Source organism: Bombus terrestris, chromosome 6 (genome assembly GCF_910591885.1).
Source record: "Bombus terrestris chromosome 6, iyBomTerr1.2, whole genome shotgun sequence".
Lineage (NCBI taxonomy): Eukaryota > Metazoa > Arthropoda > Insecta > Hymenoptera > Apidae > Bombus > Bombus terrestris.
Genome location: NC_063274.1, coordinates 15,081,001 through 15,108,167, shown reverse-complemented (window position 1 = coordinate 15,108,167; position 27,167 = coordinate 15,081,001). Strand labels below are relative to the sequence as shown.

General features: G+C 35.5%; 1 protein-coding gene across 7 annotated transcripts in view; it reads right to left on the bottom strand.

Moving 5' to 3' along the window:
• Positions 1-25,974, bottom strand: part of LOC125385208 — a 68,846-nt gene extending 42,872 nt beyond the window's left edge. The window contains exons 1-4 of one of the 7 annotated variants that reach the window (XM_048406355.1): positions 20,595-25,974; positions 19,601-19,623; positions 16,534-16,770; positions 14,389-14,540 (exon numbers count right to left, since the gene is read on the bottom strand). In XM_048406355.1, the coding sequence (XP_048262312.1) occupies positions 14,389-14,540; positions 16,534-16,770; positions 19,601-19,623; positions 20,595-20,613 (431 nt within the window). In that variant the 5' untranslated portion in view covers positions 20,614-25,974. Of the gene's footprint in view, positions 1-14,388; positions 14,541-16,533; positions 16,771-19,060; positions 19,641-20,594 lie in introns of all 7 variants that reach the window. The other 6 variants (XM_048406354.1, XM_048406356.1, XM_048406357.1 and 3 more) reach the window with 6 other exon arrangements.
• Positions 25,975-27,167: the final 1,193 nt, after the last annotated feature.

The following is a 27,167-nucleotide window of genomic DNA, read 5'->3' as shown; positions in this document are numbered from 1 at the left end:
ATACAATAATATAAAACGGAAAATGTTGTGTATCCATTATTTCCTTATAAAATGAAAGAAACTTTTCGGACGACCTAATAATTTTGAAATAGAAATTAAACTAAACTATCTGTAAGAAGAAAAAAGGCAGAGATTCTGCATTAAATATTCGTGGAAAAATATGTATAGGTGAAAAATATAAATTTGCGATCTTCAAGAAGCGCCACATCGTTCTAGTAATTTCCTCTCTATTTTCCTTTCACTTTATCTCGTATCTCAAAGAGATTCTCGCTTTTCAGCGAGACGCAGCTTTAACAACGATGAAGCGTCACTGTCATTGCGATATCGATGAAGTCTCGTGTTCCTTTCAAAGGTGCCCGTGCATCGTGCAACAGATATCGATCCTTTCTGTGTTTACTGTCAACGGATGCAGTCGTATATAACGTGAACGTGTTTAACGTCAGTTTGTAGACAGGAAGGCAATGACTGGCGTTTGATTCCTGAATACAATGCGATTACGAAGACACTGATCTTCTAACTATCGTTACCAGTGGTTCATTAAAGTTACCCGAAAAAAGAGACATTTAAAAACATTAAAGATTAATATCGAATGACACTAATGATAATTTATCAATTTATTATTGGCGAGAGAAAATTTGAAGTACAGAAATAAAACGATGGAACAAGCTAAATACGTAACCATTTTATTCTATATGTATATCATGATATTAAAATCGTAGAGATATGACAAGGAGTGAAATTTAAGCCATTCGTTTGAATTCCTAATAACTTTTATATCTGTATTAAACACAAGCATTATTTTCAGTGTAATTCATCGCAATTGCTTATTATTAATTGCTCATTATAAACTTTTCCAGGTATTCGATTATTTCTTTAGAAATAAATATTCTGGGAATTTTACACAGAACTTATCATAATGAAAATGTAATAAATATAGCAAAATCAATTCAACATATTTATCCGGTAGCTGAATTTTATTAATTATTGCCTGTAATACCGTGTGTTTTACTTAAAATAATTAAGATCGTGTCCACTATACCGTTAAAACATAATTCATATGAAAGATCCTTGTCAACCCGTCGATGTTTTACATTCAAAACAACGAGATAATTAGCTTATGTTTCCTTTTCTATCGTTTATTATATTAAATTTTCATAAAAATCAATGCAGTAGAGTCATTATCCAGACGCTTATTATCCGAATACCTTAACATCCGGAACATTGGAACAAAGATAACTATTAAAAGCACGATCGAAATCCATAGAACCACAAATGCATATTTCATCTAATAAACATGGTAAAAGTTACAAATTTTAATAACTATTAAATTAATAAAAATCAAATAATTACCAGCTCATAGCTTGTCCATCCCTTCAACAACCGCCCCACTACAATACCCATACCTCTACCAGGCTGCGTAATTTATTCGCGAGCCACGCAATAGCTCCAGACAGTGAACATAATTGCGAATGACGTGGATTTGAACCTTGTAGCGAAAACCTAGTGGCATAGTGCGTAATATAAGAGATCACATTGTACCTTTCGAGTTTGTCATCGGTTTACAGGTCATTCCGAATGGACCGTGGACAAGTTCGAAACAAAATGCCGTGAAGAGAGATAAAGTTACTCCTATTACCAGTGCTATCGTGTTGTCGATCGCTCGTTACGTTACCTGTTTCGTCGGCCGTTGATTATCCGATTTACCAACGCGATCGGCGTTCAATGAAATTGAAGCAGCGCGTAATTCAAGCCGAAATCGCGCACGGGACAGGACAATGGTCGCGTTTCCTGGATCGAGCGCCAGCCGAAATCGATTTTCGCGACACCGCCAGACAAACGACAGAATGGAACATTTTTAATCTTTCGTTAACACGGATAGACTCTTTCGTTACGTTTTCTCTTTCTTTCTCTTTTCCCTTCTTGTTGATAAGGATTTAGAATCGTGTCGACTTCCGATCTAAAAATCTACAGACGTGCAACATGACATATAATGCAATTAAATTTTATGGGAAGCTTATTAAAAGGAGAGTCGATGCATATGGAAGTCATGTATAGCTTATCCGCGGAACAAAATTCATCAGAAGTAAGCTAATTTACTGGATTAAAACGATCTAAAGGATCAATTCTTATTATTCGGACATTCAGTGGATTTAGGGAAATAAAAAATTAGATTTAGAGCAATGTTCTAATGTTATTAATTTAATTGACTTTTCATAATATAATAATTCAATTTTGAACTTAGTTCTGTTCAAAAAATAATTATAAAAAGTTCTTTTAAGAATAATAAGTGTGTGATATGAATCGTAGATCTATCTCAAACTTTAATAGATAATTATAAAATCAGTCGTAAATATTTGTCAAAGAAGCGAATCTTCCTCGTTGCTTAATCCAGATTTTATCAGTTTTACACGTCGTTAGTATTTAATTTGTTCCTTTTTTTCACTTATTTTGATTTGATATAGCGTACGGGTAAATTGGCGGAATTAGATTATATAAAGAATAGGGAATTATATAAAGTCAATAGAGAAATGACAAAGTGGAGGAGGCATCGATCCAGGTACCATTAGCCAGACCGACAGCTCGCTTCCGTTAATCGATCGGTGACCTTATCTTGTCAAGAGTTACCGGTAGTCATAAATCTTCGGTTTTTCCTAACGCGCGAAGTTCAAGGGAGGGTACAGTCGCTGTGGAAATTAATAAAATAGAGATGCACGGGAGAGTTACGAAGATGGTGATAGTCGGAGATGTTGGATAGTTGTAATCTATGGAAACTGGTAATCTTTTATATGTTTAGAACATGTATAATGACAGTTTGTGAAACTTTTTTATATATATTGTATAAATTTGTTGCTTCTCCTTTCTGTTTATAGGTATCATGTTCTAACCTGATTGTATATTGTTTAAGAAGAAGCTATTTTTTGTGATAGGAATGAAGATATATAATAGTAACATAAAATCATAATCTTATATGTTTTAAAATTAGAAGCTGATTTGTATCGCATAAAGAAGTATCGTTACTTTGAGCGTGGAATATTTTTCACCATTTTCTTGTATCTTGTACTTTATCGCTGAGTAAAGGTATATCTAAATCTGACTATGATTCAAAGTAGTGAAAAGAAATGAAAGTACAGTAAGTCCGACATCAATGAATTAATGAAGTGGCAAGATAATAAGTACATATAAAATATTTCTGATTTAAAAAGAAACGAGGAAGATATATATATGCATAATTATTGTTTCATAGATAACAACATTTTCATTTTATATATATAAATCAAAAGAACGATTTATCAAAATATTTTCTGATACCAATAAATAATAATAAAACCATCTCATCTAAATAAGCAATAACTAATGGAACCACAGATGCACTTTTGTTCAAAACGCAACAAAAATGAAGTCGGACGTACAAATCCCTCTGGATGAAAAGCTTATAACAGCAAGAGATATTAAAAAGCCAATAAGAAGAAAAGTATTTTAACTTACAGCCTGTTTTGAAACGAATAACACAAGAACATTAAACAACTACGAATTTAAGCTACAAAGAAATAAATAAATTCATCTAAACCAAAAGATCGCTTGCGATTCAAATTTCTTAAAAAGATCATTAAAAGATATTGAGTTTCTATAAAATCCTCTATAATTTCATGCTACTCGCGTTTATATATTACAGATTCGTTTATATTTGAATAGATCTATTTCAAACTAATATTTTATTTGCGTATGAGTGTCATATTACGCTACTTTATCACTTAATTAGTACATCCTTCTATTAGTACTCTACTCATAGAACTAACTAATTTACGATATTCAGACAAAAGTGGGAAATTGCAACCAATCATTTTCCTCGCAAGGGAACGAGATTCGAGTTAGAGATAGATTTAAACGATTTTCGACATTTCCTATCGTTAGTATATGTACGTATGAAGAAAAAAAGAAAGATAAGAAAAAAGTAGGCTGATTATAAGCGAGAATAGAAGAACGAGGAAGAAACGAGCACAGATTCGTTTCTAGAGGGAAGCGAAACGCTGGCCTCGCAAACCCGAAGCTGGTAGCATGGCTCGACGTAAAAACAGGTTTTATTTCATCGTGTTTCCTTCTCTTTTTTTTCTTGCATTTTCCACCATTTTTTCCTTCCTTCTTTTTTCCAACTATATAACCTGAATCTCAAGCAACATTTCTCGTCCCTTGCTCTCTTCTGCGGGTAATCGAGCTTCAACAAACGGAGAATGATTCCGTAAAATTCACGGGTGTACGAACGATGACAATTATTCGACGGTTTACCGTAGCCGCGACATTTTGAAGGACGATGTTTCGCGGAAATTTACATCGACAGGCTGACTCGTCGTCTCTGTTTTATGTTGTACGCTCGCTACCACCGATTTATACCCGTTCCTACGCCACTGTCTCGTTATTTCACGCGCCATTTGTATTATTTAGAAGTTATTCGACGCGTCCGATTTATGTTCGACTCCTGCCCTGATTTGATTGGTCGCGCCGTTTTTATCATACTGCGCTGTACGAAAGTCGATGGGAACGGTGTGTAATGTCGTTTTAAAATATTATCATTTTATAAACTGATTACAACGAGTATATAACGAATCGTATGGGACGTCTATAAACTCCACGTCTATAAGTATCTAGTCATATCGTATAGATAATAGATATATGATAAGAATTAACAACCATCAAAACCCACTAGTTACTCCATTTCTTGACACGTCGGATCAGATCCGCAGGCTAAAAAGACATTACCCTTTAGATTTAAGCATTAGATTCAACTAGAATCAAATACATGATAAACACTTATTAAACACGACCACGCCAGAAAAATTTACTTATAATTCTCAATGAGAATTGGTTGTAAAATTCATCCAAATAAAAAAAAAATCGTATAGATCGTAAAATATAAATTGTATACATGAACGAAAAATTAATGACTAAAAACAATATTTATTATTAGACTACGGATTTTTTATGCATTTGTAGGGAATTTGAAGATGTAAAATTTCAGAAAAAGATCATCCAACGTATAGTGCTTTCTACGTATAATACTTGAAAGGTAATGCAAATTTTTTACCAAGATTATTATTATTTTTAATCATATTCTCAGAAATATGAATGTGCACGAAAATCCGCAGTCTATTTATTACCTTCTTGTAAAATCACATTATAAATAATCAAATTATTTGCTCTTTAAAAAAAGGTTAAATACGCAAAGTGTTTCAGTTGTTCGCGGTCAAACTTTGTCAGACACTATGGGTATAAAATTTTAAAGATGTTATACATTACAAATGTAGGTCATTTGAAGATTTATTGAAATGACAAACAGTCGAAAAGATTAGTCTCCAATATCACCAGATTTCATACCACTTTTATGTGTACCTTTATGCATGGGTTACGTTGGAAACAAGGGATATCAAACAAATACGCAATACGTGTAGCGAACTGATAGCAAGATTTCATCGACCGATTCAGTGATATGAAACGAAATCAAAATGAACTTCTGGTATACACATCTGTACTGATCCTATAGAATTAAAATCATTGCAGACCCTTTCATGAAGTATTTTTTTATATCGCATCCTGTTCACATTTTGTAACAATAATATATATCTACATCATTCAATATTAATTTTGAATATTAATCAATATAATTCTGAAAATTAAACATACGTCTGTGGTACGATTTTGCCAAGTCTCATTTATTGCCAAAACACGGTTTTGTGTTATATCTGTATATTTTATATTGTATGTAAAACAATGACGTGACTTATTTGTATTAAAGCGAATACCAAACAATGACGAGATTCTTATATAAAACTCTTGTTCATTCCTCTAGCTTCTTCTCTCCTTATTCCTATATCTGGTATAGTTGGATAATTCCTGAGGCTTTCTAAGCGCTTGATACGTTTAGTGTTCCTGGTACGTGATGCAGATTCTGACGGAACCATTTTGTTCTCCTTTGGAATTGCAAATAGAATTTCAGAGATGCTTAGCGTTTACGTTGTTTCATTGGCATATATATTAGATAATATTTTTTCAACGAAAGTTGTTACGTAACTATACAGTATAATTTTTTCGACGTGTTATTTTGTTTCCTTTTCAGAACTTATCAACATTTTATCGCTCATTTTTTTAATTTTCCAATTAATGTGAATATACGTATGTAGGGAATATTACCAGCGACATATATTTTATTCCTCGTAATCAAATAAAGTAACTTGAAAATGCTATTATTTTTGTCATATCCATTAAAAAATATACATTATGAAAATTACTTTCCCCAATTTAAAGAATCGTGCACACGATTTATTACGCCAGACTTCTGCGAGTATACCGATCGGCTACTAACGAATTAATTGCCGATTTGATGATCTGTTGGGTCTCTAAAGACTTAACTTCTCGTTAACACTGATACAAACATTTAAACGCCGTCCCCATTTGTCAAATATTTCATAGAAATAACCAACGTTTAATTCCTACTAATTACGTAAATTCAATGAAACCCACTCTGAAATTAAAATCTAATCAACCGAATTTTCATAGGCTCCGGTCTCTCATTAGTATAGACACGTTAGTCACTAATTACGTTAAAAATACATTGTAATTCTTAAAGAAAGAGAAAGAAGGAAAACCGATGACAGGAAACGAAATATCCCTTAACATCAACGTCGTCAGTCGGAAATACGAAGCTCCATTACGATTATCGATTTTGCGTAGTATAGGACCAAGCAAGAGAAACTCTACCGAGAGAATCGGTTTAGCCCCGCCAATAGCTGGACAGAGCTTATGTCAGGTTAACTATAGCCTACAAATCTGAATTAGGTTCTTGGATGGTAGACATTCGATTCATACTTGGCTCAACTCTCTCCTCCTCTCTCTCTCTCTCTCTCTCTCTCTCTGTCTGTCTCTCTCTTTCGATCGCAGAAGATTATACCTCGTTAGGCTTGTGAATCTAAACTATGCGGGTTAGCATCTCGAAGCTAGATGAGGCCGCAATTATGTTCGCTTCGTGTACCTATAATTAGAAGTCTCGGCACGGTGCTTTCGTGCCGACGAATCTGAAATATTCGGTCGTTAGGTAACAGAAAATTTTAGCTAATCGTTGTCCATTTCGAATAATCGTCTCGCGATGATGTATGCACAGTACGATATGAGCCGTGTGAAATCATATGATTGGGCGGTTGAAATAGGCTGGAATTGCAAATCAAAACGTTGAAATTTTCTATCGAATACTAATGCTTACGCAGACAGACAGTGTTCCGTGAAAGTAGGACAAAATTATTTCTGTAGGATGGTTAAATATTAGCAAATTCTATACAGGACAAGTGATTAATTTTTGAACGGCTGATTTCCATAAGTGTGCTATGATATTAGCACATGCTGGAATGTATCATGCATTTTGAAACTTTATTTTAGTATGAAGAAAAGGAGTAATTAAGAACACGAAATGCGATTTAATGTAGAAAGATCATTCAAAAAGTATTTCGATCGTGGAGTTCGGAAAATTAATGATGAGTGTTGAGTAAATGAAATACGGAAATCATTGTACATAAGTACCAACCTACTATGATAGGATAAGTATAACACGAAGTAACATTTTTTTAAACCGACGTTACTCTTTTATTAAACATGCTTGTTATTGCTAATCTTCGGTATTTTATATCTACTCGAGATTCTTTTGTTCAGACTGAGATAAAACTTCCACTTTGAAAAGAGGAGTGAATAACAACATCGTTAAAAAGTTTCAGTTCTCCATACTTCTTTCCATCATTACCGTACAAACCGTTATTTACTCTAGAAAAAATATTTTCGTAGTTTAATGGTACTTCTGTAATTAATAACCCTAAATTCATCCATGATTTGAGAAATATTCAATGATTTCGAAGTTCGATGAGAAAACTACATTTGTATCTTTCCGTTATATTTCAGAATACAGAACAACCTATAATTATTTTGTGCATAGATAAAATAAATATGAATACAGGAATACAAATTTGATTTTATATAAAAGAGATTGTTTTTAAATTAAATTAATTCGTTTCCTATAAGAATTCATTAACTCTTTAAAAAGGATGAAAGAAAGGATTTTCAAGTTTCTGACCACAAGCTCAAGAAATAGCGTACTGAATATATCGCAAGCGAGGACATTGAAAAAGTGATTGCTGTGGCGAAGAAAGTAAGCCAAGCAAGCCCTGTTGCTAAGCAGCGAGTACAGATTTGTATACCGAAAGATGTAGCGGGATATTTGGGAAAACAAATCGTGAGAAGACTTTCACCAAAAAGGGCGTACCGCACTCTGCAGGTTAAAAGATAGTGCTTCCAAACTTCTCGTCGGTGTCGGATGTGCAATCATGCAGTTGCAAAGTGCAATTACGCTTTTTTCCCAAGTGGAGTTCCATACTTTTTGCTGAAACGATCTACTTATACGGTTTCTCATTCTTTTCGAAAAACCATTATTAGGTTTCTGTGGCGATAGATATGTCTACATAAAAAAAACTGATTACCAAAAAAGAAATGAAAATCTTCTCTTGTCTTAGTTTAATAAGAATATTCCCTTGTTAGTCCTTATGCATTAACCTCTCATTAATTCTGTTTACATTCCTACAGAATTTATCATAGATATAACTGGGAGAAACGGGAAAATATTCTGCATCATATTATTTCAAATCATTATGTCATATAATCATTAACAAAAGATGTCATCATTCATATACTCGTAGCTTTTTAAGACCTAATCAGTATTCATTTGCAATTTAGTTTAATCATGCTAATATTTACTAGCCCAGTATAGATTTGAAATTTCAGATCCGAAATTTACAAAATATTTATTTCTAACTTTTGAACGTTCCAATGTTACAAGCATTCTTTCGCAGTTATAGTTTTTAATGCACTGTTAAGAGACAATATTTAATCAACAACATAAATAAAGACAAAATACTAAAGAAAAAATCTTTCTTTGCTTTCTATAAGTTCGGAAATTTTTAAAAGGCCTAGCAGACTTTTGCAGGAAAAGAAACAAATTTTTTCTTTCTTTAATAAATAACGACACGCGTCGTGTAATCACCAGGACTATAAAATTAATCTAAAAAAGAAGAAGGGTAACGATGAATGAGAGCGCGAAGGAAAACAATGATAAGTAATGGAAACAGAGAGAATCGTAAGCGGAAGTGGAATAGAATAAAGCGTTTAGGGGCGAGAGAAACTGCATCGATCTGCAGTTAAATTTCGTGCGAAATTAATCTCAGGCGCAACGGTGGCTTATTGCCAAGTCAACGGCAGCAGTTATAGAGGACAAGAAATCTGGTAGCGGGCGTTCGAAAGCCTTTGAGGAATTAGGCTCCCTATACATGTACTTAAACGGAAAGCTAGGGACAAAAGGGCGTCCTGATGGACAGTAATTACACGCCGGAACGCAGACGCTTTTACGTAATATTGCTCCAATAAAGAAAATACGTTTTCGACGCGGCATGCGGACGTTAATGCTGTGACGCTCGTTTTATCTCTCATTATGTCAAATTAAATTAACTCTGCCGATACGTTTTTCCATCGTACACGATAAAATGGTTATTCCATCGACTTATATTTACTTGTTTTTCAATAAACAATGACGTGTCATTTGAAAAAATTATCATGAGTTTCACGATTCTCGAATTTTCTGAAATTGTTGACAGTATAGTATGACTAAGTTAGTACAGTTAAAACTAATTCGATGTTATTTTAAATAACATCGATAAAAGATTAAGATGATCTGAAGATTTCATATGGAAAGGGTTATACAAATTTAACAATCTTTCCCTTATCAAATACCCGAAATGGAAAATGTCACAACGTAAGAATTAATGGTTTAAATGATTTTGCTTACACTTTGAAAGATCCAATTACGGAAATGAAACCTAAATATCGTAATAATTTGTTTCAGCTAAATAGTAATTATTACGAATACTCCATATATTTTCGTATAGTATATTATTTACATTCTGCACATTTTCAAACGTTTAAGTCTCTTATAGGTGCAGAAACATCCGGGATTTAATAATTCTTGACAGAAATCTACAATTTTCTACAATTTATTTTGCGCTAATATAATCACCGAACGTATTAACATCAGACACGTAAACAAACTACTTCATACAACAATTTTCTCTGAACTTATCCTCTGTAAAATCAGGAATTTGAATAAAACGAAATGAAAATAAATTCAACGCAACAGTTCGTGTAACTAACAATCCTAACATTTTCCACATTCGGAAGCCTCGTTTCAGCCCACCGAGCAAATTCCACTCCTGCCGAATCCGAAAAACTCACGCTTCGCGTAGAATTGATATTTATTTACAATTACCGACGTCACGGCTCAAAGTATGAGGACAGAAAACAAGATGCACTATCGCGGTCCAATAGGGGTCTTACATCCTTTTTCGTCGTTTCGACGCAATGGTTGCAAAGGCTCGTCAAAGTGACAGTGGAAACTGCGCGAGTCAAAGAGCGTTCTTCGACGAATTGCCTCGGAGCTTTGTAGCAGAAGATAGAAAAGAAGTCGTCGTCGACGTCATTGGGCCACACCAAAGAAAAGGCAGCAGATGGGGGAGGAAGAGAGAGAGATGGAGGGGCAGAAAGTTCTGCAGTAATATCTGCAGGAAAGTGGCCACGAAAAGGACGCGGCGGTGGAGAAAAACGATTGCCAAGAGAGGCGTGTGTATGGTAATGCGAAATAGCCGGCATTATCTCGTCGTAAATCACGTGAAAAGAGGTTTGAAATCTGGAGGCGCTATCATCCAACCGATTATAAATGCCTTTCTTCTGGTTGCCCCATTCATTCCTGGGGAGAAAAATCGCGCGTACACGACTGCTGGTGGATTTTATTTCAGCCTAATATAGGGTCCTTCCTTTATACATATTGGATGCGTTAATTCTCCTTCGCCTTCTTATACGTATAATATTAGATCAGAACGTACGAAAATTCTGGTTTCATCAATTAAGAAGAACACGTTTTACGTTTCATCGGGCTAAATTTATTAATCTGTGTTACTATGTCGTTGAAATTAACGTGCTTATTATTATTAATTAACGTGCTTATATTATTAACGAAAAACATGTACCGAGTTGTCTTTGCAAGCCTCTGTTAATCACTTTCATTTAATTTAATTTATTAACCATTTAATGATATTGCTAAAAGAAAACTTAGAGAACCACTGACGGATCGTACATTCATTACTGACTCTTTAAAATACATATCAACCTTATGTATGTAAATCGGCAAAACAACTTTTAAGGGAAAATGTCTCAAAGTTCACGTATATTTGTTCTACTCTTGTAAACAGAATATCGAAGAACTTGTAGCGATAGTTCTAAGAAAGAAAGAAACATAAATTAGCATTTAAATTTATATATGTTATCAAAGGAATGCAGGAAAATAATATGTTACTTAATACAACTTAGATAAAGAATTTGAAACGTTCGACTTTACATGTTACAATCTATTACGTACAATATATTCGGTTACTTGGGAGTTTATATATCTAGCAATAGAAAGTATGATGTACTTTTTGTACCTAAGATATACAGACACACTACTTCTACAAATTTTATGATTTAATATTTATAGTATTCTGCATACGATGTGCATTATAATATATTCTATTGCTATAATAGTAGAGAAGCGATATTACGCTAGGACGCGATAAAAAGCAATATCAATCGGATATGAACTGAATAGAAATATAGTAAGGACACAGAAAATAAGAGAATGAAAATGAGAGATTTTAGCGAAAGATTAAGACAGAATTACAAGCCAAGGATTTTGTAAAGCAAGCTCATTTCTTAGCCGTGAGGCTAAAAATAAAGAATATTATCAATGATACTAATATTTTCTGCTGCCTGTAATTTTTTAGCTAATAATAAAAACTAAAGTATAGTTTTTGTACGTAAGATGGTGTTATGTATGCGTGTGAGTGACTGACAGCCCGCTAAATAATAAAAGTCATCTAAATAATCATTTAATCACGCGAGATAATAATCATCTATCTTGTAAGACAGCAAATAACGAATATTTATGTAGCCATTAATATCACTGTTTCCACTTAAGAGATTTAAGACACATTACGTTTTAACATTTTGTATTATTTTTAAATCGTATCACATAATTTTGTATGTTTCTATTAAATAATCAAGTTAGTATACCTTTTATCATTGATATATAATTTCATTTAATTTATAATATAAATGTAGTAAATTTGTGCTATTGATCTAACGTATGCGCGCCATTACCAGCGATATTAATAATCCTGAGTATATTAATCAAATTTATGCTGTGATCACTACATATCACTCCAGGAACGGATATAACTCATAGTTATTTCACGTCAAAATCTAACCAGTTGGATTATATGTCAATTACTTAGTTCCGAATTAAATGTTTGTTTTCGAATGATAGTCAAATCCTGGATATTCGAAACCTTAAATTTGTTAAATCCTCCGCATAACAAAAAGATAGTAAACTAGCAAAAATAACTACAACTAAGTGTTGCATGTATTACAAACAAAATTAACATGTTTATTTACTATTACGTTGCAACAATTTATATATTTGCTTGACATCCATTATATTTTCAGAAATATTTCAGAAGTGAAAGTAATTCATTCGTTTAAAAAAAACGAAGCAACTTTCGACGTAATTATAGCTATAGTAAATAAGGAGATACGTCGAAGTTATAAAATATCGTCGCAGCTATTTTAAATAGCACGTGTAGCAAACGTTGCATGACCAGGCGACATAATACTTAATCGAGCATTCTTTTATCATTCTTCATGAATATTTCTTTCGTAAGTTAACTAGTCACCAACGGAATTTCAACGGGGAAACATCCATTCGACATCGTAGTTACCTGCTATATTATTAACAAACACCGATGCCGTTAATAATTCACATTCTATTAACGAAGGGTAAAGTCGCGCTACAATATATATTAATATATTCGAGTTTATAAAACATTTTTCCGTACTTCTTTTCAGAATTTAATTTCAATGTCAAATGGTAAATTATTCGTGTTCTTTATTGGAGAAGTATAATTATTGATAAACATCGAGGGTCACCGCTGACTCATGCATAGTTCTTTCAATGCATTAGACATTAATTCAGCAATTTCTAAGTCCACTGTCTTACGATGCAATCATGCTTAACTAACATGCAAATAAAAAGTTGATAAACATACAGCGTAAAGTACACAGACTGTGAGCTTATAGTATGGTGAGTTATCTTTTAGATTATTAATGACGCAAAAATACAGATTTTAAGGTAGCTATTTCAATAAAAAAAGGAATAAAACATGAAATTAATCGATTTTATTCAACATAATATAAATGAAACTAGAGAATTTGTTAAATATATTACGAGTAATATTTACCGAATATGGAATCAAATTTTGTATAAATTAATACCTTTTAACTTCTATTTTTCAAGTAATTTTAACTGATTGCGAAGCAAAGACATAGAAGATAAAATAAAAATTTCCTTTCGAAGCTCCATTTTCATTTCAGTCATGAAAATCTATAGACATTCGTTCCATTTCAATGGCAGAAATTAGTTCATGGTCTGGAGGCTGTTGCGATCATTCTATTACTTGTTGCTGGCTTAATTAGCATTTAAATGTGTGCAAGAAGTTTTGGAACAAGTAATACATCAGTAATACATCAAACAGCTCATCAGTTAAGTAAAGTAAGCTTCTTATATAATTTCCTATCATATCTTCTACTCTTAAGAATATACATATATTTAATACATAGTTCCCGTGAGAAGATAACGCTTTAACTATGCGAAGTTTGTAATGTATTCAAGAAGTCGCTACTTTAGATCTAACGTAACTACACGTAAAATAAAAACAGTTTTTCAAAGCCGTCGATATTGTGACATTAACATTATAATAATAAAATAACTTTTTATCTTCGTTAATTAATACCCTTCGGAAATTGCTAATCGCTAATTATCTCTAATTACTAAAATGATAAACTTACATGTAATACAATTAAAACTTATGTCGTTATTAATAAAATAAAATTAGTTTTATTAAACAAAAAGAAATAATACTTAAAAGAAAACAATTACAATTGATTAAAAATCGGCAAGAGAAACGGATTTTTTTTTCATTCTTTCCGGTTGCAGGTCCTTTTAAGCATACGTACAAAATTGCGGATATATAAAAATAGTTATATAGAAAATAGTTAGGCATATATAAAAATTACAGCAATTGAGCACGCTTAATATGGAATTGGCAATTATTAATGGAAAGAGATTTCCTTTTGAATTCTTATTCAGTTGTTCCTTCTTTTAAGCATGTAGCGTAAACACTAGAAATTCAGTAGCAATTAAGAACACAAAACGTCACTCACCCAGCAAAGAACATGAGGAGGAACCAAGAGCCGGGAACAGCAACCACGAGTATCGCGTCTTCAGCATGCCTATTACCAGCAAGACGACATGGTATGCACGCGAGTATGAGCAGATTGCTGATCAAGAATATGAGCTTGGCAGGCTCGTGACTCTGTAAGGTAAATGCACAGGTGAAACGTCAAAGGTAGCACGTATTCTTGCACGCTTCACGGCCTTCCGCAGAGGAATCAATATACGCCATGGAATTTCGGTACGTGGCAACGCGTTGCGTCGCCAAGCAAACGATCTGCATAATTGTGCCGTGAAATCGGAGTTGCTTCCTAGAGAATCATTTTCAGTGATTCGAAAAGGATTCCACGGCAACGTTGATACGTGATCACGATTAATAACTCGCGATATATCACATAATACTGCCGCATACATCAAGTTGTTCTAATTATATTGTACACTTGATGTCTACGTTATCGAGCGAGCCAGGCTAATTACGAATTACGTATTCCCCCGTACGAGAATGCTCAATGAGCGCGATTTACGAGTAATTCGGCCGTTAGTGAGAAATTAATTCGCGAACAATGTCCCTTTTTAGATAAACGATGCAAATTTCTTGTGTTTGGTTTGGCACGTGAACAACGATTTGTTTCCATTCTCGTTTCCAAGCTTTAATCGTGAGTTTTCGAGGCAGAACAGTGTTTTAGCAATTTGTAAGTTTTGAATAATCATTAATACAATATTTTTTAGAATGTATTTTATAACATACGAAAATCGGGAGATACACATGGCACTGAATCGAATCGTTCGTCGAATCCATGTTCATCTAATTTAAATACGTTTTGCCTAAAAAACAACCGCAATCATGAGATCTCTAAAATAATTCAATTCAATACGATCCTCTGACAGACTTGCAAACAAAACCCATCAAAATTATAGAACATACCGATTTCGTGAAAAAAATTGAAATGTATGCAATGAACATTGAATATAAAACCTTTCTTTCTCCCTCCATAAAAAGATAAATGTTGACAGGTGCCTTTTTCTGTGAAAGTTTTAGTAACAGCAACTGATGAATTATTCGATATAATACCCCAGAAATTGTTACACAATGATTTTTACATTCTCCTCCAGCTTCTACCAGTGAAAAATAAAAAAAAAACTTCATGCGGTATACGTTTACTTTCAAATTGCGATCAGAACCCCATGCACGCTCTATCCAGCCAAACCAACAAAAAAAAAAGGAATCTCTCGTATCTAGAAGCGCACTGCATTCACGACGAAATACTTTCTTTCCTCCATTATACTCCTGACCCGCTACAGTTCACTGGCGGTTTGCTCAACCTTCGATACCCGCGGCGCGATTCGAGAGATTCGAAATTGCCTCCATCCATCCATTCAAGTGAGATATCTCGATGTATGGAACAACGGAGTGTTTCGTGAGAGTATAACTTTCACGGCTGAACCGTCGATGTATAATAGAGAACTGAAAAGACTATTAGGCAAAAGAATGTAGGTTCGATTGGCTATTTCTGATTTAGCAAGTAGAATCATAAAAATAAGCACGCCTATTGGTCGAACGTGTCAGATGTACAAATAAGATCATACGAGTGAGATGAGCAACAGAAATACGGTAGAATTTCGTTTGCTCGAACTCCATTTATCCGAACTAATTTCATCGCTAGACTACGAAGAAATATGCACGTTCGTATGTTTACAAATCCAATTTAAAAAAGTGTAATCCAGATAGACATCTGTTTTACTCGCTAAATATCGTACCGAGCCCTATACTTCGAATGCTTTATATTTATATATATTTTAGTAAATCGTGTACACACACATTCTACGTCTGTTTATACTTCCCAATTCCCCATAAATGCTTAATAATTCCGTAATCTAGTCGCCACAGTACTCGGTATATCGAATTTGTTCCTAAATTCCCATTATTCGACTTCAGACTTATCGGCTTAGACTTAACCCTGCTTCACCTTGTAGTCTAACGAATGAACAAAATCTAGTCATATGAAAATCAGCTCCGATTGTACGAACGGGTAAGTATCGGATAAGTGGAGCTTTTGCTGTACTTCGCTTGTCCCTGTGCCATTCGCAGCGCAGGATGAATTCATCCAAGAAGCAAGATTTAAGATTAAACGTACCAATTGTTTCATGAACGATAGAAGACCAATGTTGACGACCTCGCCGCCTAGTTGCACCAAAATGTAGCTCAGCACACCTATCACCGTGGTGCACTCCGCAATCATGCGTCCAACCTCCGTGATTTCTTCTGGCCATTCCAGGAGAGTGGCATCGATGTTCGACGGTCTCATATACACGGCTAGCGAGAGTGATGTCAGATGGAACACCAGGATGATCAACCGTTTCAAGAACTGCAACTTTCATAAGGGAATACTAATTATTAGAGTGGTATGCTAATTATTGAATAATTCTTTGTCTTCTTTGATCTTTCCATAGCTTGTCCCATAAGTGAAGATATTCAAAATGTTTTCGATAGTTAATACGTTGGATCGTATATACGTTGTTTCTAAATGTTTAATATATTTCGCTATAAACTTTCCAAATAACTTAATAATTTTGAATCTCTGTACCGGTGATTCTTAACATTTTCAAAATATATTTTGAGCTACCTGTTAAATTTTAAGGACTGTTTTCAACCTGTTTTGAGACGTAGAGGACGGCTAATAAACGACAGCGATCAAATATATTTGTTCAAAAACTTTCTCGAAAAATTTCAAAATTGATGATCAACAGTCGAAATACTTCCATTTGAAAAACATACAAATGCGTTTATAAAAAATATAACACTGAAAAAATGACTGAATATCTGCAACGCATATATACATAACATGTATCTATCGCTATGAAAAACATGTAAAGCCAACATAGATAGCAAAAGATGAAACGTCCAAGCGATAATTCTAAGTGCCGCAAACAGAATTGCGATTCATGGCTTACGATAATAAACGTAATTCTCCATTAAGTTATTGTGTTGTTTAAATTGACAGATAACACGAATAGATATTTGCGAATGTTCAAGTAACGTATATTCTCGTCTATCCGTGGAGTTGTTCTAATGACGTGTTACCATCAAATGTGCTTCGTGATTAATTACACTACAACCATGGTAATCTCTATATACAGTATCATGGCATAATTGGTCATTTGACGCTTGTATGCGGTTTAAACGTGGTTGTGATTAGTGCTATAAGTGGAATATATCATGGATGCTGTGCCATTATGATGTTCCTCCGTAGTTGTACACGATGTTCCATTAACTCCATTACAAGTTTCTTAAATGTCCGTAACGAACAATCAATTCACTCTCGATATTATGTATGTATACATATCGATAGGAAAAAGAAAAAGAAAATTTATGTAAATACTTCTTTTTTTTTAACCTCGTGTTAACTCGGCCGACTTTTTTACATTTTTATCGGAAACAATTTTCGAAATAATACACGGATCGATGGTTACCGCATAACCTCTTTTAATTTTCGATATGGAAAATACAGTCAGCGATTTAAATATGAAATTTTTCATAAATTCTACGTGTTCATGCTTTTTTAACGTTTCGTGCTCGCATTTTACGAAACTATTTCAAATAACAGCGAAATTAATCAGAATAATTCGTAAAAGCGACGAAAATACGTGTAATTACGCTGCACGATTAATAAATGATAGCTTTATATGGAACGTTACGTCTTTGATTTCGCGAGAGTAATTCCAAAGTTTTTTTCTCCTTGCAACATAAAATATTTTTTTTGTGTCGAGAAACAGAGAACATGATATCGATTCCACGAATATAAACATTAAAAAGCTTTGTGCTGTAAAGTTAGAAAATCCTGTTATGTGTAAGTGCCTGCCTATACATAAGTACATAATTTAACATTATAAGTTGAATATTTTTTGTATGATTGATGATATTCATATATTCGCACTACTTCGTTCTTGTTATTTGTGCAACACATGTATATAACATATAAATATTGCGATACTTTATACAGACAATTTATATGCAAAATATAGTAAATTGATAAAATGAATATGTATGAAATTTTAAATGAAAGGATGCAAAAGTGATATTTCGCAAAATTAAAAATATGCATCAAATTAATCACATTTTTTTAGTTAGATTTTTCGATCTCTTCTTCAAAAAACATTCGAACGTCGTATGAAGTTCAATTAATATCTTGATCCTCCGGAACTCCGATCATGTTACTATCAACTTCATACACCGGGGCAAGAAACGATTCTAACATGTTCTTTCGTTTCTATTTTTCTTTTTAAGTAATCTTAATATTACTTATCAGAAGTTCAGAAAACTGTATACTGTATGCTTTTCCATGACTGGAATAATTTTTATATGATCGTAATACAGACTCAATCCTAAACTAAAATACACTTAACGAAACGTTTCTACGTACTCAATGCCCATCATCAATGAAACTCCCACATCGTTGAAAATACCAAACCAGGTAGACATCAAACGTATGCCAAAACCATCCATTCTCACCCCTTTAACATTTTTATCGTGTATCCCGTACGTCAACCCTAATAATAATCCTATAATTGGATGTACATGTCAGCTGTCCTAATTGACGAAGCTCGTACGAGGAGCACCAGGTACATACACCAGAAATTTTCGTTGCTCAGACAAGTACTTACACGTGCACGAGCGTATTTCAAATTATTCCGGTGATTACCAAGCGACGTCGAGTAGACGTTGGACGAACGTTGACTCGGAAACGATTGTCACTCGCGTGCTCGACGGCCGGACGATGGAGTGGCATCGACAGGATTTTCCAGAGGTTTTCTAGGTTGGAATGGTGAACGCGCCGCACGATTTATTTCGATTGACCGGATCAGCCTGGCATTCACGATGCTATCGGCAATCTCCGAATAATCACGTGGAACAACGATAGTCGTCGACGTCCGACTGATTGCGGTCATAATCGCGCCCGCCCAATGGCACTTGATGCCTCGAAAGGGTTAATGAGCGGACGTTTTTTAAATTGCACGTACATTTATTTCATATTCGAAACGACGATGGTTCTCGCGTTCGAGATTTGTTTTGATAACGAGCTCTCAGCGACCACTGTAACCATAACCGTGCGCTTGATGATGAATGTAAGTGGTAACGGAAGTACTTACCGCCTGTAACTGTCCGACCGCGTTTTTTCGTCGATTTGCGGCAACAATACTTACGTACAGAGTCTTCCAGGTTTTTGCTATAAAATGGTGCCAGCTGTGAGTAAAGATAAGAGAATAATGCTACATAAATGTAGGCTCATAAATGTTATATTAAAAAATTATAACGGAGATAGGCAAGATAGAATCAAAGTAGATTTTCATTTGATAATTGAATTTTAATTTATGATGAACGAGACATTAATACCAACGATGGATAAGTCGAGGAGAAGAAATTGTTTGGTTTCTATGAGCATCGGATATGATTTTCTTGTAGGGGATAAAGAATATGCAATGCATTCGATGGAATTAAAGGAAGAAATCAACAAAGAATTCGTAGTGTAGCAAATCGATCAATATTTTAAAGTGAAGCTATCGCAAATACTGTTCATTTATCTGTACTTTTTATTCAACAAAAATCCAGCCTGTTATCATTTGATATTTTTGTTATAACTTTTTAATGAAATACTTGTGAGCTTCTAATTATACAATATTTTTCTCTTATTTTTACCTACAGAATATGCCAATATCGTTTTGTGAAAAAAAACTTGAGGAACACGATATACAATGGTAAATAAAATGCACGAAAATTTTATACATTTCCAAAATCGAATCTCTCTTAAACAAAGGCTCATTTACAAAGATGAAGGCTTTCACTTTATCCCTTCGTATAGAATTATACTTTGTAAAGCTTTTTAATTATACAAGCGAAAAATAATTCCTCGTTTACGAAATTTTTATTCTACAATTTCATTGTATTTGCTTGTAAAAAATTGCACATGTTGCTCAATAATACTATATTTAGCAAAGCGTCGTATATATGAGGCATGCGAGCAGCAAAATATCAATTAAATTCTTTGAACGTACAAGCAAAGGGTGGAAATTCCTAACGGAGCGGTCTAATGGATACCATTGCTTTCCCCGAGCAGGAGGAAGCTGGTCTAGCTAGAATCCGTGAAAAATGTCCGGAAAGGAGGTGGTAGCGAGAATATTGTCACGTGGACGCACTTACCCGCGCAAAGGTCTTCCATTTTTCCTCGAGTAATCGCTGAATAATACCACCGTCCAGCATGTCCAAGTGCTCCTCCTTCGTACCGTTCAGAATGATAAATAGCGCGGAGTTCCAGTCTGAAATAGAAATTCGGAGAGGACCATTTGCGGTTAATGGAACATCACTTTAGGGTTCTCTCTACGCCGCGATAATTATGGGTTTTGCATTAGCGGCTATATATATTAGATGCGCGAGGTTCCTCGGGGCGACGGTGGGCGGCGGCGAAGGAAGGATGGTGGCTTTTTCTGTAACCGCGCCACGTGCGCTGGCTAAACTTTCTTGCATGTAAAGATAAAAGTTTACGCCGGCCCACCTCGATTCTGCAGACCACGAAAGAATTCCATCGAATCGTTAATCTGCTGGTCGAACTTGCTAAAAGTCAGGTAATGTTAGTTCGATGTACTGCACTAGTCGGATTGTTGCACCGAACACATATAAATGACAACTGTCGCACACTGTTAGAAGTAGCCAGTTGCCTCATTTGTGCAAACACGAGATCGTATCTCGCTCTAGATCTTTGTTCGTTGCCATCTCACTGTATTATTTATAGATTACACTGTATTTGGTACATATATAATTTCCTTTCTCTTTTCTTTTTATAAACGAGTGTCTGCCGTCAATAAATAGGGAAATGGGTAAACTATAACAGCGAATATACTTCGAAATTGGAAGTAATCGTTTGAAATTAATAAATTCAGACTTACTATTATAATCACTTTAAACTCACATTGCACAATCTCCGTCTTTCTTGATCTATACCAATTGTGGCAAAGTAAGGTTAAAATAAAATAATAAAGAAGACTTTTGATTGAAATTTCGATTTGTAACAGCACGTTAGAGTATTATGATATCTTGACGCACATAAAGTACCACTCTCCTTGTATTTTTAGTATTCAAAGTCTTAAAACATTCACCAAAGGCAAACAGTTGGAGTGCTTACGGGATACGTACTTACACTTTCACTAGTGAACGTGGACAGATAAATCTATACTACACATTTGCTAGTAACAAAACGTTATGCCGATTTATTTGTCTCCGCTTTAGTATATACACCGTGAGTTTAAAATCTTGGTACAAACGAATTTGAAGATATTTGATGGCTAAAAGATAAAACCAGAGTCGAGAATAATGAAACTGCGTCGAAGGTTTCATCCCCTTGAAAAAGGACCACCGACGGTGTCGCCTGTATTTTATAGTATTTTTGTCAAATACTATATAAATATTTTAAAAATTTAATCCATATCATATGTACATGAAATTAACGATATATAGCACCTCATAAATCTGTTACGTTTTAGCTAAATCAAAGTTGGCTTGTACACGATCGATTAATCCTTTCATTCAAATCACAAAATCCACGAACATTGTTCGGTCAACACTGTTACAAGCAATCCACCATTGTTACACTAATTTGATCGCGAAACAAAAGCAGTCTACAGAGTACGGTGAAGCGTGAAAGATTTGAAAGAACCGACAAATATCGAACAACGGCCAACGAACTTTTAACCGTGTCATCCGTATTGATTATCGAGTTTTGTTCAGCCGACTTCGCCGTGAAATATTAAGCGTTTATCGTCGGTAAGTTTGGTAAAGTTTAGCGCGTTCATCGATCGGATTCGTTTTCGTTTTCGCGTGTCGTCTCGACTAGTCGCGCCGTGTCACGTCAAATTCTTCGTACGATGGTGATAGCAACGTCTCACCTCGATCGTCTTGCCTTCAGACTCTTTAATCAGTCGTCGACCCAAACAAAGCTGCTTTCACGGTAGCTTAAAGCGTCAGAAAAGTTCGCAGTTCCATTGGATATTTTCAAGGAAACGTTTTAACGTTCGCTCGCGTCTGTTGTCAATCTCCATTCTTCTCTCTTTCACACTCCACCGCGACGGCGCCAGCAGAGCCGCCATTGATGGGAACTTCCCCGACAGCTTTTGGCTGGGAAATTGAATTTCAGATGTGCAAGCAAAATGGCAACGAATATCCGCGTCCCCGTTCTATCCGGTCCGAAACTTTCCATTCCAGCTCTGTCTTCTACGTCGATTGAATCGATGCTCGAGCTTTCGGACGACCGAATCTATCTCGTTCCTTTTCTCTCGCATCTCCGAATTATATGGAGCCCCCATTGTGAGATTCAATTAACTAAACATTTAACGGTTCGTAGGTAGTGCGCGAATATTAATTTGACTGGTCACTTTGATGTTTCGCCGAAGCTTAAACGCTGTTACGAGACCGATCAATTCGATCTGCAACCAAATATCTATGCAACGCTGTACTTCTCCGGTACATCCCCTTGATAATCACGCGGATTAAAATGTTTTAAGTCGAATAATGGAGTTTAAGAGGTACCAAATATGTAGTTAGATTTGAAACTGTTAATACTATTGAACAAAACTTTGTAAAAGAAGGAAATATTCGTGAAATTTACAGAAGCTTATTAAACGAGTACTGTTTGGTATTGGTAATAGTAATGATGTGAAATGAAATATTTAATGTTAATGTTTAAAGCAAAGAGTTGTGTTTTTATAATTTTTAGATACAGAGCTGTCCAATTTTACGAAAGAAAATAGGACATAAACTAGTTTCTCACTATCGATGACAGCAAGCTTCAGTAACGGGAAACCTATTTCAATAATTTAAGACAAGCAAACCCGAATTAAATCAATAAGTAAACTTCCTAGTAAATCCGTGTCTTATGGTGACATTCTATTGCAGGATTCGTTTTTTAAAACTTTCTTGGCACATTTTTTACCAAGAATTTATACAGCATTTTCCATCGCTATCTTGCACGCACATTTATCCTGTTTCAGCAACATCCATAAAACTTTTGTAGTGCAAACTCTCCAGCACGCTTAATTAAGACAAAAGAAGTCTTCTCGAGGTATTCCTGATTTTACAGATACATTCATCAAGTTCTATCAATTCCCTTTTGCAAATTTTCATCAACCACAATTTATTCACACGATATGTTACGCGTATCGGAAAATACATCGTACACGATACCATCCAAGTGTCTTACGTCTGACAGTTGCTGTCGTCCAATCTTGAATTTTCGGCAATACATCGCCACTGTGTCGAACGGGGTGTTCAAAGTTCGCGCACACGACGAACTTCTCTATAGTAGGCGGTCGTTACCGCAACTCGTAATTATATCCAACTCCGGCACAAACCTCACGAGAAGTTTTCCCTGACGGTTCTCTGTTCTCTCTTCACCTATGGTCATCCCGTAGATCAACGGGTAGATCGAGGTGGTCGACCAGTCCCGCAAAAACGGACGTTGAGCTAAAGTTGAATAACGATTCGCTATCGCTGATAATCATCCCTAAGTGCTGCGCCCGAATAATTATTAACGTTTCAGCAGAGGCGGCCATTCGTGTTCCCAGTAATCGATTTAAGCTATCTTTCCGAGGTTAATTTCATCAGGGAACATCAAAAGTCGATCGCTGGTGATGTAATAGCGCGACAGATTATATCAGGAAACCTCTGTCCCTGTGAACGCATACGCCCGATGAACTTTCGTGTCAAGCCGCTCGATAGAGAACAAAGAGGCGTTAGGAATATCATCGATCAACTTTATCGCTTTTAGTTGTTCCTCCCCATTTCGTTCTCCTTCTTTTTCCCCCCTCTCTCTCTCACTCACTCACTCTCTCTCTCTCTCTCTGTCTTTCCCTCTACATGATCGATAATGACGACACGTGGACGAAACATTGTCTCCCCGATGGTCTGTATGCTTTTTCTGTCTCCCCTTTCGACCCCTGTAGTTTCTCTTGTATTCCCTTGGAGATCTTAGTCCCCTTCGTTCGTCAAGAGAAGAGGAAGATTCTTCGAAAGAGGAAAGGAAATACAACGGCGAGTGAAAGAAGATCTCGACGATTTCGTGTCATTGAGGATCCACGAGGAATTCTCACGATGCTAACAAAGGACGGTCGAAAGGCTTTAACAAAGGAATTAACGCGACTCCTCAAAACTGCGACCTCTCTATAAAGTCTCTTTTCGAAGGCTTCCCCTCTTTCACGAGGACACGGCGCGCGTGACAAATACAAACGCGAAAAGCTCGAACAGGGAAGAAAGAGCGAAGAAACGGCAAAGAAAATAAGGAGGAAATTCTGGACCTTGGTTAGCAGACTGGTTTACCTAGCGGAACTGGTCCGACTAACCAACTGACGGACCCTGGCTGGCTGCCTGGCTGGCTAGCTGGCTGGCTAGCTGGCTAGCTGGCCTTGGCTCGGAATAATTAAGCGTTCCCACTGGAAGGAGAGCAAACCCAAAGTTCACCCTCTCTTATACATATATACCAACGGCATGGTTACCCTCTCTCCGCCCCGTGTCATCCCCATCCTTTAGTCGGTAGGTTCGTCTCGACTCAGCTATCGGCGAATCCATCGGATGACATTCACGCCGCGGTGACAAAGACGGACACGGCTAGGAAACGAAGGAGCGTGGAGAGACGATGGTAGGTACGAAGTGGCAGTGAGGTTAGGTTGGAGGAAGAGCTGGGTGAAAGGATAATGGATTCCGAAACTAAATGAAACGCGAGCACCCAACTCCGCGTCCGCGGCTAATCTCGAAACTTCGTTAAATGGCCGTAATTGCATCCTGCAACGACCCGCTTTCCCTTGTCTTCCTTCTTACACAGTTCCCGCGCCCCTCTTCGAGGGTGGCATTCCCAACGTTGCACAATCTTCACGCTGGCATCTTTGCTTTTTCTCTATCTCTCTATCTTGCTGTTTCTGTCTTTCCCTTCCGTTTCTTTCTTTGCTTCCCATGAATCACCGAAACGTCTAGAAAACTCGCCAATCGTGGATGGATACATCCACTTTGCACAAGTTCGAAGGTGAATGAGAGAGAGGGAAGGAAAGCAGGCAGGCTTAAGAGACTGCTGGAAACTTCGATACAATTTGGCAGAAGTCCGATTGCCGGGCTCTTTAAATGCAGATCGTGGCATGGTAACGGGGCTTAGCTTCGTGCATGATGCGTCTCTCTATCGAAGAGGAATTTCATGAAAATTAAACGACGATCGCGAGTAATGTGATTGCTCATGGATATCGAGGTGTCACAATCGAATTTTATGATTACTCGTTTCTTGATTCAGTATTTGGTAATAATCAAACGATAATAATTAACGAGTGTTATAACGAGTCTTTCTCAAATGCGTACAAAGTCTGAGTAAATTCTTGACAAAGTCGGTAAAGTTCGTCAATGTGAACGCTTAAAATCCGCAAAATTCTTAAAAATGTTCTTAAAAATCTACAAAGTCCATACGAAAGATCTTAAAAGATTCGCATGTTCCTAAGAAAGTTCCTAACGTATCTAATCATATGTCTTTCGTCAACCACTTTTATAAACGTTCGTGAACTGTTTAATTAGAAATCCTGTTTTGCAAAAAAGAAAAATTCTATTCAAATAAGGAGAATGTTTCGTTCGATCCACAATTCGCGTAGCATCCAGTTTTTAATTCTAAAAATAAGATTGCGATACATCTATCGCTAGTAGAAAATATCAAAAGCTTGAGCATCGATTAAATTTCCAATGTTTTCGTTGACAAGAAAGTCTAATAATAAATATAAATTAAACATTTGAATCCTCAAGGATACTAAATATTTTCGTCTGTCGAAACTTCAAACTGCCCTATTCTAAATATTCTATTGCATTGCTGTTCCTAGGTATACTTAATAGAAGCACGGTGTCAATTCTAACTTAAATGATGAAGTAGCGGAAAGTTGTTACAGTAGTGGAACTCAAAATTACAAACGTGCGCTGCGCTCAAGTTAACTGAAAATATATCAGAATTAAACTATTTTATACTATTACGAATAGAGTTGTCAACAGTTGCTTCTATTTCTATCAATCCGTACCGATGTTTGAAATATGTTTACGTCAAATTTTACTATTGTATTATTTACATATAAATAAGTTCAAAAAATAAAATACGATGGTGCTTCGAAAGATGTTTACAATTCAAAATCCATGACGAATGTTGTTCGTCATTTATTAAAATTATTCGATCTGCACTCGATATGTAGTAAAGTACGTATCTGTTATTAGAAATGAACAAACGTAACTATTTAAAAATAAGATAATTATTTTTTAATCTTAAATACTTTTTCGTACAAAAATTCTCTTCAAGGTTTTAGTGATTTCCTCCTCATATCAAACAATAATATCATACGCGCAACCACATACGCATAAAATCACATATCGAATCGAGCTCGAATTATGCATAGTGTTCTTAAACCCATATTTTATCTCCACGAATGCTGGTATCATCGAAAAATCGTTAGTACCTTAAATATCAAACCAAAACCTGGAATATATTTTATCTTCTATTACCAACGATATTCGCATGATCTGGCAATTCCATAAATTAAAGGTCCCAAAGCAGCTACAAATTTCCGATTCTCCCAGAACACTGATTTCAAAGCACCGGTATTTCCCTCAGAAAATCAATCAAGAGGTGTCGATCGGGATTCGAAAAAGGCGAGCCAATTACATGGTATTACCGGAGAATCGGCGTCCTCTTTTTTCCACCGAAATAGAGGAAAC